Source organism: Thamnophis sirtalis, unplaced genomic scaffold (assembly GCF_051295495.1).
Source record: "Thamnophis sirtalis isolate CommonGarterSnake01/CBP01778 unplaced genomic scaffold, rThaSir2_p1.2 scaffold_6, whole genome shotgun sequence".
In the NCBI taxonomy this organism is placed as follows: Eukaryota; Metazoa; Chordata; class Lepidosauria; order Squamata; family Natricidae; genus Thamnophis; species Thamnophis sirtalis.
In genome coordinates, this window is record NW_028261386.1 from 108,135,667 (window position 1) to 108,149,701 (window position 14,035).

The 14,035-nt window shown below is 36.4% G+C and overlaps 1 protein-coding gene across 4 annotated transcripts in view; it reads left to right on the forward strand.

The window, feature by feature from the left end:
• The window catches only part of HACE1 (HECT domain and ankyrin repeat containing E3 ubiquitin protein ligase 1), a 46,647-nt gene that overhangs the window by 20,110 nt on the left and 12,502 nt on the right, over window positions 1–14,035 (forward strand). For all 4 annotated transcript variants that reach the window (XR_015697079.1, XM_087718710.1, XM_087718711.1 and 1 more), the window contains 5 exons: window positions 1,729–1,840; window positions 1,927–2,024; window positions 2,932–3,019; window positions 8,473–8,622; window positions 9,911–10,107. Coding sequence is in view for 3 of the 4 variants with exons in the window: in XM_087718710.1 (XP_087574836.1) it covers window positions 1,729–1,840; window positions 1,927–2,024; window positions 2,932–3,019; window positions 8,473–8,622; window positions 9,911–10,107 (645 nt within the window). In the remaining variant the exon portion in view is untranslated. The remainder of the gene's footprint in view (window positions 1–1,728; window positions 1,841–1,926; window positions 2,025–2,931; window positions 3,020–8,472; window positions 8,623–9,910; window positions 10,108–14,035) is intronic.

Below are 14,035 nucleotides of genomic sequence, written 5' to 3' on the forward strand. Positions count from 1 at the left end.
CGTCCGAGTCCTGCTCTGTAGCCTCCTAGTGGTGGGGGTTCTCCTAGGAGGGATGAATGAAGAATGTCATTTGTACAGTATATGCCATATTCAATGCATATTTCTAGGAGGGTAACTGAAGGAATAAAGATAATCCCAGATGCCCAGTTAAAGGAAGCAAGCACCAATATTGGGAAGGAGCTCTACAGAAAGATGTTTGAAGCAGACAGTCACTTTAATGACAGTGGCAAAGGCATCCATTCATACTGAGTTGAATTAAGAAGGCAGTGGTAAACCACTCCTGTATTTTTGTCAAGAAAACCACATGCATAGAAAATATAAAATGATTGATGCCGGAAGATATGTCTCTCAACATGATGGCATTCAACATGCTACTGAGGTGGCATTTATTTCACAGGTAGATGAAAGCCTTTGCAATGTTTGTTAGCTGAGGAAAGAAAATCCAGAGCTGTAAAGATAAAATCAAAGTGGGAATATGGAATACAAGAAGCACGAGCATGGGAAATTTAATACATTGAAAGATGAAATGTATCTATTACTGACATCTTAGCTATCAGCGGGTTGATATAAACTGGAATTGGATGCTTTCAGTCAGACGAGCACATTGTTTATTTCTCAGGACATGAACATCAAAGAAGAAGTGGCAGTGTTTTCACGGTTAGGAATGGTTTAGCAAGAAACTAAAATTCAATTATTGATGGAATAATATCAGGTAGAGTTCTTGGATAATCCTTTCTGAAGATTATCCAAGTTTATGTTCCAAACACTGATGCAGGAAATGAACAAGTTTGATTATTAGTCTGAAATTGTTAGAAGATGTAAGCAAAATGTGCTGCCACTGGTTGAAGGTCGAAATGCAAAAAAAAAAAAAAGAAATATTAAAGATGATAATGTAGCTGGGCTAGATTTATTTTCTTCCAAATGGCAAGGGATGGTTTGTCACCTAGGCAAAGATTTTAAGCAGGAGACGGACAATCTATATTCTCAAGACTGGGAATTATTCCCAACCACCATCCCGCCACTTTGCAGCCTTTGGGATCCCTCTGATTGAGATTGCAGAAAAAAATCCTGCTCAAAGTAATGGGGTGAGCTCCCGTTACTTTTCCCAGCTTCTGCTAACCTAGCAGTTTGAAAGCATGTAAAAAATGCAAGTAGAAAAAATGGTGGGAAGGTAACAGCGTTCTGTGCGCCCCCGGCGTTTAGTCATGCTAGCTGCATGACCATGGAGACGTCTTTGGACAGCGCTGGCTCTTCGGCTTTGAAATGGAGATGAGCACCGCCCCCTAGAGTTGTGAACAACTAGCACATATGTGTGAGGGGAACCTTTATCTTTACCCTTAAACCAAGCACAGCTATTTTTATGATGGGACCTAACTCACTTTGCAGCCTCTGATTCTCCTAGTTTTTTTCCAGTTTCCTCTGAAAAAGTTGCCTGATGTTTAATCAATGAGATGAATCAACAGAACCATTTTGCTAATTCCCTATGTCCAAGATAGCTTTGGTCTTTTATATCTTATGAAGCAGGTTAGGCATTATGAAATATATCCTTCCACACGGTGGGATTCTTTCAAAACAGTTTGTAATATGCTGTTGGATCTCTTCTCCTAAGAAACAAATATTATGCTGAATTTTTGAATGGAATTCATAATGTTCTATATCTTAGTGTTCCTACTTCTAATTCTACCCTGCCTCATAAATCAAACATTTGTTCTTGTCTATTCTCCTTAGCCATTTAAAGATCGCTGTGAATGGTTTTATGAACACTTGCATTCTGGACAACCGGATTCTGACATGGTTCATAGGCCTGTCAGTGAAAGTGATATTCTGCTGGTTCATAGAGGTAGGGATGTTCATATGTATAATATTTTTTGTACTGAATATTTACTTATTGAACAAAAGTGAGAAATTAATGTTTTTCATATTTAGATTCTATTTTTAGGAGCAGCTGTGAAGTTGTATCTAAAGCAAATTGTGTAAAGTTGAAGCAAGGAATTGCTGTACGTTTCCATGGTGAAGAAGGCATGGTGAGTAACGTTACATACAGAATAATAACTGTAAAATATTGTTTTTAGGAGCATAGTTTCATTACGATGGAAGTTGTTCAAAAATTGTTATAAAATTTGTGTTAAATGAAGGAGAAAATACTCCTTGGCTATTGGGCTTGAAGCAGATATTTCAAAATACAAATATTTCTGAAAGAAAAGATTAATAATAGAATTTTTTGTTACTTCTGACTTACTAGGTGCTATATCTGGGACCAATGCTTGTTTATTATTCCATGTTTTTTCTTATTCCATATTGTTTCTTATTCCAAAAGCATTGGGTAGAAAAATGTAGTTGTTAATCAGGTTTGAGCCATAATGTCTTAAGAGCAGGCATGTCAAACAAGCAGTCAATGGGCCACATCTAGACCACGCAGGCCATGCCCATCCCTGCCCCAGATGGGCAAAAAAGATCACAATATGTCTCGCAATGCGATTGGGTTTGACACCCCTGCTTAAGGGAGATCAGAAGTTCATAATTTCCATGGCAGCTCTAGACATATCCCTAGTTATCAAAGGCCCATTGCAGATCAACTTACAACCACAATGTAGCCTGGCATTTTGGTCATAAACAGTTGCAGTTGTAAGTCAAGGAACTATATGACTGGACTTGATTTTATGAACGTGGTTACAACAGTAATAAATTGAGTTACTCCATTAAGTGACCCATGTGATTGTTAAGTGAATCCATTCTTTTGAATGGGTTTTCCCCCCCTGAAAATTAGCAACAAACATAAATTGCGATCATGTTTCCGTGGGTCGTTACAACTGGTCATAAATACGAGCTGGTTGCCAATCACATGAAATACAATACATTTTGTACTGATAATGAACATCTTAGCACATTCAAATTATGCATATGTAATACTATATACATTTTTGCTTCTAGGGTCAAGGTGTGGTACGTGAGTGGTTTGATATCCTTTCCAATGAGATTGTTAATCCAGATTATGCCCTTTTTACTCAATCAGCTGATGGTATGTTGGTGTCTCTCTCCAGGTTGCAATACTTATAGTTCATTTAAAATAGTAAACTGAATCTCTTCCCGGAAATTTGAACTTTCCTGAGGCTGATGATTGGAGCTGCTGGCAAAAAAATTCTTTCCAAATCAGACAATGTGATTGTCTGGATTTGTTTTCTTTTTGTTGAGGTCTACCTATGATGTCAATTACAGGCCTCTCTCATCTTTTTAAGTGGGAGAACTTGCACAATTGGTGGCTGACTAAATACTTTTTTGCCCCACTGTACTAGTCTACATAGACAGATTACCTATCTAGAATCTCTAATCTGTGCTCTGCAAGCAGAAATTAGGTGCCCCAATTTGGCCATTCCACTCTATGGAGATGCCATGCTATCAGCCCTCTCTACCGCAAAGATCCTGCAGGAGAAGAGCAGTCTGGACAACCGTGAGATCTGGCAGGGTGAGAGCTGTGAACCATAAACACAAAGTTTTTGCTGTGACCCAGCATAACACATATAGCGCCCTTGCTGACCTTAATGGGGACACTATAGAGACAGGTCAAGGTAGTTGTGATAATGATGACTCAAATAAGCAAGGAATCGTGGTCCAAAATGAAGAACTTTCTTTGGAAAGGCGAAATGGGGACCCAGGTATCACACATCAGTCATACAAGAAGATCAAGGTATGTAAAAAGAGAAGTCACCTTCTGGTTGGTGATTCAATCGTAAGGGATGTAAATTTAGGAATGGATATGGAGGTTTTAGAAGAGGTCAAGTGTCTGCCAGGTGCTACTGCCAGCAGAGACAACAGGCGTAATCTTAAGATAGTCAAGAATGCAAGTAAGGACTGTGATGTTGATGCCTTTATACATCTTGGCACAAATGATCTGTCCCAAAAAGATATACTTTCTATGAAGAATGATTTCCAGAGCTTGGGGTATGAATTTAGTAGTGTAGGTTGTAGGTTTATCTTTTCAGAGGTTTTACCAGTATATAAGGGACAAAAAGGGAAGGGCCAGTGTGTAGCAGACTTTAATGTGTGGCTAAAGGAGTGGTGTAAAAGGGAAGGCTTTGGTTTTATTAGTCATGATGCCTGCAACTGGTCCATTGAAAAACTGTACAAAAGAGATGGTTTGCACCCAAAGTGACTGAGTTACTTGGCATTAAATTCACAGATTTTCTGGATAAACATTTAAACTGAACAGCGGGGACAGAGAATTAATTGATACAGAACATTTCTGTCCCTAGCAAGCTAAAATTCATAGGGTTATCAGTGCATGTAACATAGATGTTTGTGCGGGTAAGATTATTACTCCTGCTGTCAAGCAAAACCAAGCATTTAATAGTGAGTGCTATACCATGTGCATGAATCATACAAGTGGCAAGAAAATAGGGGCAGTCATGCATAACACAGGTTATGTAGACAGTAAACACAGGGTCAATCAAAATGGACTCAAATGTCTATACACCAATGCACAAAGTATGAGGAATAAACAGGGTGAATTAGAAATTCAAGTAAATGAGGGCACATACGATATTGTTGCCATTACAGAAACTTGGTGGGATGAAACCCACAAATGGAACATACAGCTAGAAGGATTTAAATTATTTAAAAGAAATAGACCAAATAAAAGAGGAGGTGGAGTTGTACTATATATAAGAAATAATTACTCTCTACAGAAATAGAGCACAACAATGATGAGAACTATCTTGAATGCATTTGGGTCAATATTAAAGGTTTGGGGGAAACGACATTGCCATATGTCTATACTACAGGCCACCCAACCAAGCAGAGGAAGTAGATGAACAGCTAACTAAGGTATGTAGGAAGCACACCACAATAGTAATGGGGGATTTTAACTATCCTGACATCAACTGGGAAACAAACTCTGCACCAAGTGGAAGATCCAACAGGTTCCTAACGAACCTAGCAGACAACTTTGTTTTCCAAAAGGTAGAGAAGAGAACAAGGGGATCGGCCATATTAGACTTAATTCTCACTAACAGAGAGGAAATGATAGAAGGTGTTGAAGCCATAGTAATCCTGGGGGCAAGTGACCATGCAATATTGGAATTCAACATTATGCAAACACAAGTAGCAGAACAAAGTCAAACTAGAGTCTTGGATTTTAAGAGAGCTAATTTCAATAAACTTAGAGAGAGCTTGGGAAGAATTCCATGGATGAGAATCCTCAAGGAGAAAACAACTCAAGAAGCTTGGGAAATTTTGAAAAATGAGATTACAAAAGCTCAGTTTAGCACAATATCAATGAAGAAGAAGAATAACAGCTCCCAAAAGAAACCAGCCTGGCTGCATAAAGAACTCTGACAAATTGAAAGACAAAAAAGTTAAGTATAAAAAGTGGAAAGGGGGGGATATAACTAAGGCAGAATATCAGCAAATACCCCGAGCCTGTAAAGATGAAGGAAAGCTAAGGATCACAATAAAGAAAGGCTTGCCACAAAAGTAAAAGATAACAAAAAAGCTTCTTCCAACATGTTAAAAACAAGAAAAATGTTAAAGAAACAATTGGTCCATTGCTGGGAGGAAGTGGCAAGAAGGTGACAAGCAACAGGGAGAAAGCAGAACTATTTAACTCATTTTTTGCATCTGTCTTTACACAAAGGGATAAAACAGTCCAACCTATCAAAAACAGCACCTCAAAAATCAGATTAGGAACACAAATTGAAATAGGGAAGAAAATGGTAAGTGAGCACCTGTCTACCCTAGACGAGTTCAAATCACCAGTACTGGACGGTTTACATCCCAGATGAGATCTCAGAACCACTGAACTATATCTTTCAGAGATCCTGGAGCACCGGGGAACTGCCAGAGGATTGGAAAAGAGCTGGTGTGGTTCCCATCTTCAAAAAGGGAAAAAAAATAGATCCAGGAAACTATAGACCTATCAGCCTGACCTCAATACCAGGAAAGATTCTGGAAAAGATAATCAAGCAACGAATTAGCGAACACCTAGAAGTAAACAAAGTAATAGCCAAAAGCCAACATGGGTTTGTCAAAAACAGATCATGCCAGACTAATCTTATTGCATTCTTTGACAAAGTGACAAAATTAGTGGACCAGAGGAATGCCGTCGATATAGTTTACTTGGACTTTAGTAAGGCATTTGATAAGGTAGATCATAACCTACTACTAGATAAAGTAGAAGAATGTGGGTTGTACAGCATCACCACCAGATGGATTCGTAACTGGCTGACCAACCGCACTCAACATGTAGTCCTCAATGGAACTGCATCTATATGGAGGGAAGTATGCAGTGGAGTACCCCAAGGCTCTGTTTTAGGCCCAGTATTCTTCAACATCTTTATCAATGATTTGGATGAGGGAATAAATGGGGAACTCATCAAATTTTCAGATGACACCAAGCTGGCAGGAATAGTCAACACTTTAGAAGATAGGCTAAAGATGCAGAAGGATCTTGACAAACTTGAACATTGGGGACTATCTAATAAAATGAAATTCAATGGTGAAAAGAGTAAGGTTCTACATTTAGGCAACAAAAACGAAATGCACAGGTATAGTATAAGTGGTATCTTGCTCAATAGTAGTAACTGAGAGAGGGATCTTGGAGTCCTAGTGGACAACCATTTAAATATGAGCCAGCAGTGTGCAGCAGCTTCCAAAAAAGCCAACACAATTCTAAGCTACATAAACAGAGGAACAGAATCAAGATCACGTGAAGTATTAATACCACTTTATAATGTCTTGTTAAGGCTACATTTGGAATACTGCATTCAGTTTTGGTCACCATGATGTAGAAAAGATGTGGAGACTCTAGAAAGAGTGCAGAGAGGAGCAACAAAGATGATGAGGGGACTGGAGACTAAAACATGAAGAACGGTTGCAGGAACTGGGTATGTCTAGTTTAATGAAAAGAAGGACTAGGGGAGACATGATAGCAGTGTTCCAATATCTCAGGGGTTGCATAAAGAAGAGGGAGTCCAAGGCATCTGAGGGTAGAACAAGAAGTAATGAGTGGAAACTAATCAAGGAGAGAAGCAACTTAGAACTGAGAAGAAATTTCCTGACAGAACAATTAATCAGTGGAACAACTTGCCTCCAGAAGTTGTGAATGCTCCAACACTGGAAGTCTTTAAGAGATGTTGGATAGCCATTTATCTGGAACAGTATAGGGTTTTCTGTCTAGGCAGGGGGTTGGACTAGAAGACCTCCAAGGTCCCTTCCAACTCTGCTATTGTATTAAATATATTTTTGCTCTGAATTTTCTTATAGTTTACAAGATCCAATCTTGATACCCCCCAAAAAAGTTTTAAATGCGTTCTAGTGGTTAGTTCTGTGATTTTTAACTATTGATGAATAGAACGAATAGAAAATCATTGCAGTCAAGTTAGTAACATAGTTGTTAAATGAATCTGGTTTCCCTATTGACTTTGCTTGTCAGAAGGTTTCAAACGGTGATCACATGGCCCCAGGATATTGCAATGTCATAAATATGAGCCAGTTGCCGAGCATCTGAATTTTGATCACCTGACCATAGGGATGCTGCAGCAATTGTGTGAAAAACAGTCATAAGTCACTTTTTTCAGTACCGTTGTAGCTTCAGATGGTCACTGATTGAACTGTTGTAAGTCGAAGCCTATCTATATAGCTGCTTTCAGACCTTTAGTTTCAGAATCAAGTTGCCAGACTACTATCCCAAACTTTTGTTTAACTATTAAAATTTCTTGAATGGTCTTTTCTCAATCTGAAAATGCTGACAAAATCAGAAGTTTTTGAATAGAAAGTCACAATTGCATATTTTAAAGGAATAATTTCCTCTCTCCAGTCTTGAGTTTCGGTAGTTTTGTAGACAAGCCACAATGATGTCTGCTACTATTAGGATGCTTAAATAGGGCAATTGTAATTTGTATAGTGACAAGTGAAATTAGAAAATCAACTAAGTCCGTGGTGCCTTAAAAAATTGAATTTTAAGATTCTATCACCTGCAGAATGCATGGAAGAAACTTTGATTCTATTATGTTTTTCAATTAATTATGTCATAATGTTTATCAACATTGATTCATGAATTCTTCCTAATTATGTTATATATTTTAAACTTAGCCATCAACTGTGAGAATTATATTTTGCATCCCATTTACTTATATAGCCTTTTGACATTGTCTGGATATGTATCTGCCATTGAAGATGACTGTCTATGTGTATAATGAGGGAATTCTTGTGCACAAAATTGTCTACTGTGTTTTTAAAATCTGTTTTATTTCTGCAACTGGAATAATTAGAAATCCATTGATGAAAATCAATTTTTATTTGAAACCAGGACTGTATATCTGAAATATATTTGTTTTCTTCTTGATTGTATTTTTTCATTCTAGAGAAAAGTATCACTTCATTTTGTATATTATTCTGAATCTCAAAAACAAAACAAAGTTTGCAATATAAAATGACTGATGTTTTAAAAGCCATAAACTGAATCTTTTTTTTTTTAAGGAACCACTTTCCAGCCCAATAGCAACTCTTCTGTGAATCCTGATCACTTGAACTATTTTAGATTTGCTGGACAAATCTTGGGTTTAGCTCTTAATCACAGACAACTAGTCAACATTTACTTCACAAGATCGTTTTACAAACATATTCTTGGTATGATTCTATTAACATGTTAACGATTTTGTTGAGATGTCTAGTGGATCATAAAGCCCTCTAAAAGTTAATTGTATTATGTTATTTAAGCTTCTTCCATGCTCTATTACTGTGCTTAATGAGAGCTGCAGCATTACTACAAAAACAACAGTGTGTGTGTGTGTAAATAAATAGGGATGCGGTGGCTCAGTAGCTAAGACACTGAGCTTGTCGATCAGAAAAGTCGTTAGTTCAGTGGTTTGAATCCCTAGAACTGTGTAACGGAGTGAGCTCCCGTTACTTCTCCCAGCTTCTGCCAACCTAGCAGTTCGAAAGCATGTAAAAATGAAAGTAGAAAAATAGGAACCACCTTTGGTGGGAAGGTAACAGTGTTCTGTGCGCCTTCGATGTTTAGTTATGCTGGCCACATGACCATGGAAATGTCTTTGGACAGCGCTGGCTCTTCGGCTTTCAAACGGAGATGAGCACCGCCCCCTAGAGTCAGGAACGACTAGCACATATGTACAAGGGGAACCTTTACCTTTATATAGATATATAGATATAGATATATAGATATATAGATATAGATATATAGATATATAGATATATAGATATATAGATATATAGATATATAGATATATAGATATATAGATATATAGATATATAGATATATAGATATATAGATATATAGATATATAGATATATAGATATATAGATATATAGATATATAGATATATAGATATATAGATATATAGATATATAGATATATAGATATATAGATATATAGATATATATATCTTTAACCTTCCCATATAAGTATAATAGCTAAACATCTGATGATATCAATTAGCCTTTATGTAGTGCTTTTATAAAAGCTTTTCATGTAAAAAATATTTATGTAGATATTACAGCAGTTAGGGCTAGTTAGCTAATGTCATGGACATATTACAAATGGGCTTGGAAGTTGAAAGTGACAGGCTAGCTGCAAAAGCTCCATCTTCAGTGAATTCTTTAGGAAAGATTTACAAGAGGCATTTTCCTGTATTCTCGCTCTTAACCACAGCAGTAGCACATATAGGGTAGTTTTAGTTGTCAACCAGTTAACAATAATTTCATGGCAACAGAAGAGTTTGTAATAAATCACTTTCCTGAAGGTAATCTGTGTTTTAAGCAGCCGTATCAGTTCCCTTTCTTCTTTCTCCCTGTGTTATTTCAGAAAGTCTGTAGAGGGCAGACGTTGACCATGAATGAAACCATTTCTGCAGAGTGGGTCTTAGGCGAACTAAATTTTGTTTGCATTGTCTCCAAGGTATTCCTGTAAACTATCAGGATGTGGCATCTATTGATCCAGAGTATGCAAAGAACTTGCAATGGATTCTAGACAATGATATCAATGGCTTGGGGTTAGAGCTGACCTTCTCTGTGGAAACGGATGTATTTGGAGCAATGGAAGAAGTGCCTTTGAAGCCGGGTGGTGCAAGCATAATTGTCACACAGGAGAACAAAGTGAGTCATTTGGGATTATGTTTGTCTGGGGTGATTCTGAAAGTTAGCCCCCCCCCCACCTCCTATCTGCAAAATTGGGTCTAATGGGCAGCATTTACTAGTGCATTGAGAAGTTATATCAGAAATAAGCAGCCATGGCTATCAGTTGTTATTAGGTACCATATAGAGTCTGTTTGAAACATCAGGCATATTCCTTCATCAGTTCTGAAGGAGCAATGGTATAATAAAATCATAAAACATATGTAGCTTTCTTCTATGCCACTTATTTAACAGTATTCTGATTCCCCTTTCTTATCTATGCTTTTGGGAAGCAATTCACTCCTAGATTTCTGTTTACATGGAACTGCTTCATACAACTTTTATTTTCATGCAGTAATGTTAGCCTTTTTAAAGCCTTTAGAAACTTTTATAGTGTAGTTTATTTATTTATGCCTTTAAGTCAGTGTTGACTTCTGCTGACTGCGTGGACATGTGCTACAGTTTTCTGGGCAAGATTTTAGAAGTAGTTTGCCATTGTCTGCTTCCTAAGATTCAGTGCATAATAATCTTATTTCCATTGATTTCAATGGCAAAAGCATTGCTGAAAAGTTTTGATCATATTCCATTTTCAATAGATTTATCAGATATAAAACTAAAAATCCATATGTACATTATTGCAGGTTGCCAAATCTCGTTGTATGTCTATCAGGAAGACACATATAATACAATATGAGTTCAGTGGGTCAAAATTAGAATGAGTTTTGCTTAGATTAAATCCATGCAATGATGTAGAATAAGTGCATAATAGCTAATTTAAACTCCTGTAGCTTTTCGGGAGTCTAATCTAAGATTGACTGATCTGGATCCAACCTTACCTTTGATGAATGAAACATATAATAAAACAGACATTTCATTTTTATTTTATTAAGGATGTATAGAAAAGGTATGGTTTTGGTTTTAGTAAGTTTTTGAACAGTCTAGTATAGATTAAATATAATTAACACAGTTCTATTTCTGTAAAGTTTTTAGGGCAATACATTTGGCACTATTATCAAGTATTTGCAAAGGGATCTTTCACAATCTGATGTTTCTTTTCCATTTTGTCTTTTGTGTAATACTGCATCTTGTTAAAATAACCAACTGCCATGTTAGTTGGTGACCACTTGGTGTCCTCACTTTTAGCACTTTCATAATGTCACAAGCATTTATTATTTGTTTATTTTGTAAGTTGATCTTGATTAGCGAGAGTGATTTATGGGAGCTAGTTCCATATTCTGCAGGTGATGCAGAAGTATAGATTCAGGTGTTTGAAGAAATGTGTTGGAGTAGACATATAAGAGAATAAATACACCCTGAAGTTGCATCTTGATTGTTTATGTGAAGGTTTGTGAGAAATTATAAAAGAAAACATCAGCCACAACTAGAATTCATAGTTGTCCTTATATACTAATAATCATTTGTAATTTCTAAAATATGCAAAAAACATGGAATTCTACATTGAAAGATGAGTAGACATGTCTTTATTCCTGCATGATTTCATTAAACTACGGATTTGAAAAGAAAAATCACCTCTTCCTATCTCATGTCTCTTGACTTTCCCTTTCTTTATTAGTTTAGGTTATTGAGGAAACCTTGAAATATCTTTAGTGCCAGTTTGATTCTGAGAGAAAAGTTACTCAATGATTTATGTGGCTAGAGAGATATACTTTTCAAACATTTTCATTGCAACACACAGCTATAACATGCAGTTTCTCCTGCAAATTGGGGACATCTGTGTAGAGATGTTCCATCTTTAGTATTGTAGCTGTTGCCTCGTGATGAGGAGCTAGCAATTTTTACCCTGGTTGAAAAATCTCAAATCATACTAACAGAAAAACTAGAGCAAGTAGATGAATTTTTACTAAATATTTACTAAAATGAGGAAAGTGAACTTTGATGTTGGCAAATGTTGGTAGAATGTTGTGAGTAGCCATGTAATGTTTTAAAAGGGATAAATGTTTGCTGAAAGAAGCAAAAACAACAGTATATAGGAATTTGGGTCAGGTTCACTTGGAAGTGTGAGTTGGGAATGTCAGGAAAAACAAAAGTAGCCATCTGAATTATATCCTTAAGTTGTGTGTGTTGAAAAGCAAGGAGAGGGCAAGAAGATATGACTGTTGAATGAATCTACACTGAATACCAAAGAAATGAATGAAGGTTTATTATACAGAGAGAAGGAATGAGAATCAGGTGAGAAGGATGAGGAGGCACAAGTGAATGGGCTGAGAGGAAGGGGAGATAAAGAAAGTTGTTATTAGATGGAGTTGATGAGATCTTGAAAAAGAAAGGGTAAAAAGTTGTTACATGATTCCATACATGCAGTATGGTTTTTCTCAACTTGAGACTCAAATCTATTAGATTTGATGTTCAGGTTAAAGCCTCCTGTTTTGTGGCGTGTCCATGTAATGAAACTGAAATAATATTTTGTGAGTATTTTTGAGCAGTGCACAAAGCTTCTTCAAACTGGGGAGGAATGTAGAGATTGCAGGGTAGTCTGTTATGACCTCTTCAATGGAAGAAAGCTTTGGAGGAAAGATTTTAAATTGTTTCCCCCAAAACAAGATTTAATTCTGCAGTAAATCAAAATGTATTGGCACATAATGCTTTTTCTAAAATTAGAATTTTAAATACACTATCACTAAGATGCCCATCTCTAATTTTCCAATTGTTTGTCAGGCTTATGGGTTACTACTTGTACAGGATCTGGATATTTTATGTACCAATAAGAGAAAAATAATTAAACTTACTTTATCTCATTCCCAAATCAACATTATTGTGCTATTGCACAAAACACATTATCCGTGTACCCTCAAATGGTACAACAGTATTTCCTAATTCTGAATTCACATTCTTTTCCTAACCTTGGATAAAATTTAAATGTGACTTGTGGCAATAAATTTATCCTTGTGCTACTGCCTACATATCCTATCTGTCAGAAAAAAAGGAGGATCGATTACAATTGTAGAAGTTAATTATGGAGATTTACTTTAGCAGAAACTCTTATCTTCCCTTACTAGCACAGCTCAGTTGAATATTGTGAATGTATTGAAAAGGCCACCTTGAACATATTAATACCTTCTTCTGAATTCTTTTATTTCTTCCTCTTCTTTCTGTTTCATTTAGAACTTGAATAATAAGGTTTTTGGCATTTATATATAGGTTATTCTATGAAGCTTCCACATTTTCTGATTATACAATATCAGTGTTACCATTTTATGTATATAGCAAGTGATTTCATCATGAAAGAATATTTAAAAGCACAGTGAATTTTTTTCCATGTCGCATAATCCTGCTTACTACTGGAAAATTTTCACTGAAAACAGCTTTGCAGGTAGAATGAGAGTACGTATTCATTAGACATAGGTAATTGCTCTGCTTATATCAGAGGCAATGTAGGTGTTGACTTTGAGAAATTCTACTCTGGTTTAACCTTCTTTGAAAAGAGAGTCTGTATTTATCAGGCAACTCTGAAGAGCACAATGAAGGGAACAAGACTGCAGTTTGAGGTCTGTTGTTCAGGAAACATCTGCTTACTTGGCCGGATAAATTACACTTAAGGTGTGAGAGGATGCCTTTATGTGTTATTTTTGATAGTTTCTGGAGAATATGTGAGGTATCAAATAACTAAAGGAGTAAAAGGGTTGCTGTGCCTGTCATCAAAATAGTGAAGTGGGGCGGGGGGGGGGGACCTAGTGAATTGTACATCACTCACAAAAGTTTCTAGAGAACATAATAAAATGATTTCAGAACTATCTGGGATTAAACCTGACATGTTTATATAACAAAGGAGATGATGGAACATTTATTATTTTAGATTATATTGTAAAGTAATCTGGGAAAGATTGAAAATATCTGAACAAAACATTGCTTACAAGATTTACATATCAACAACAAGCAGCTCATAATCAAT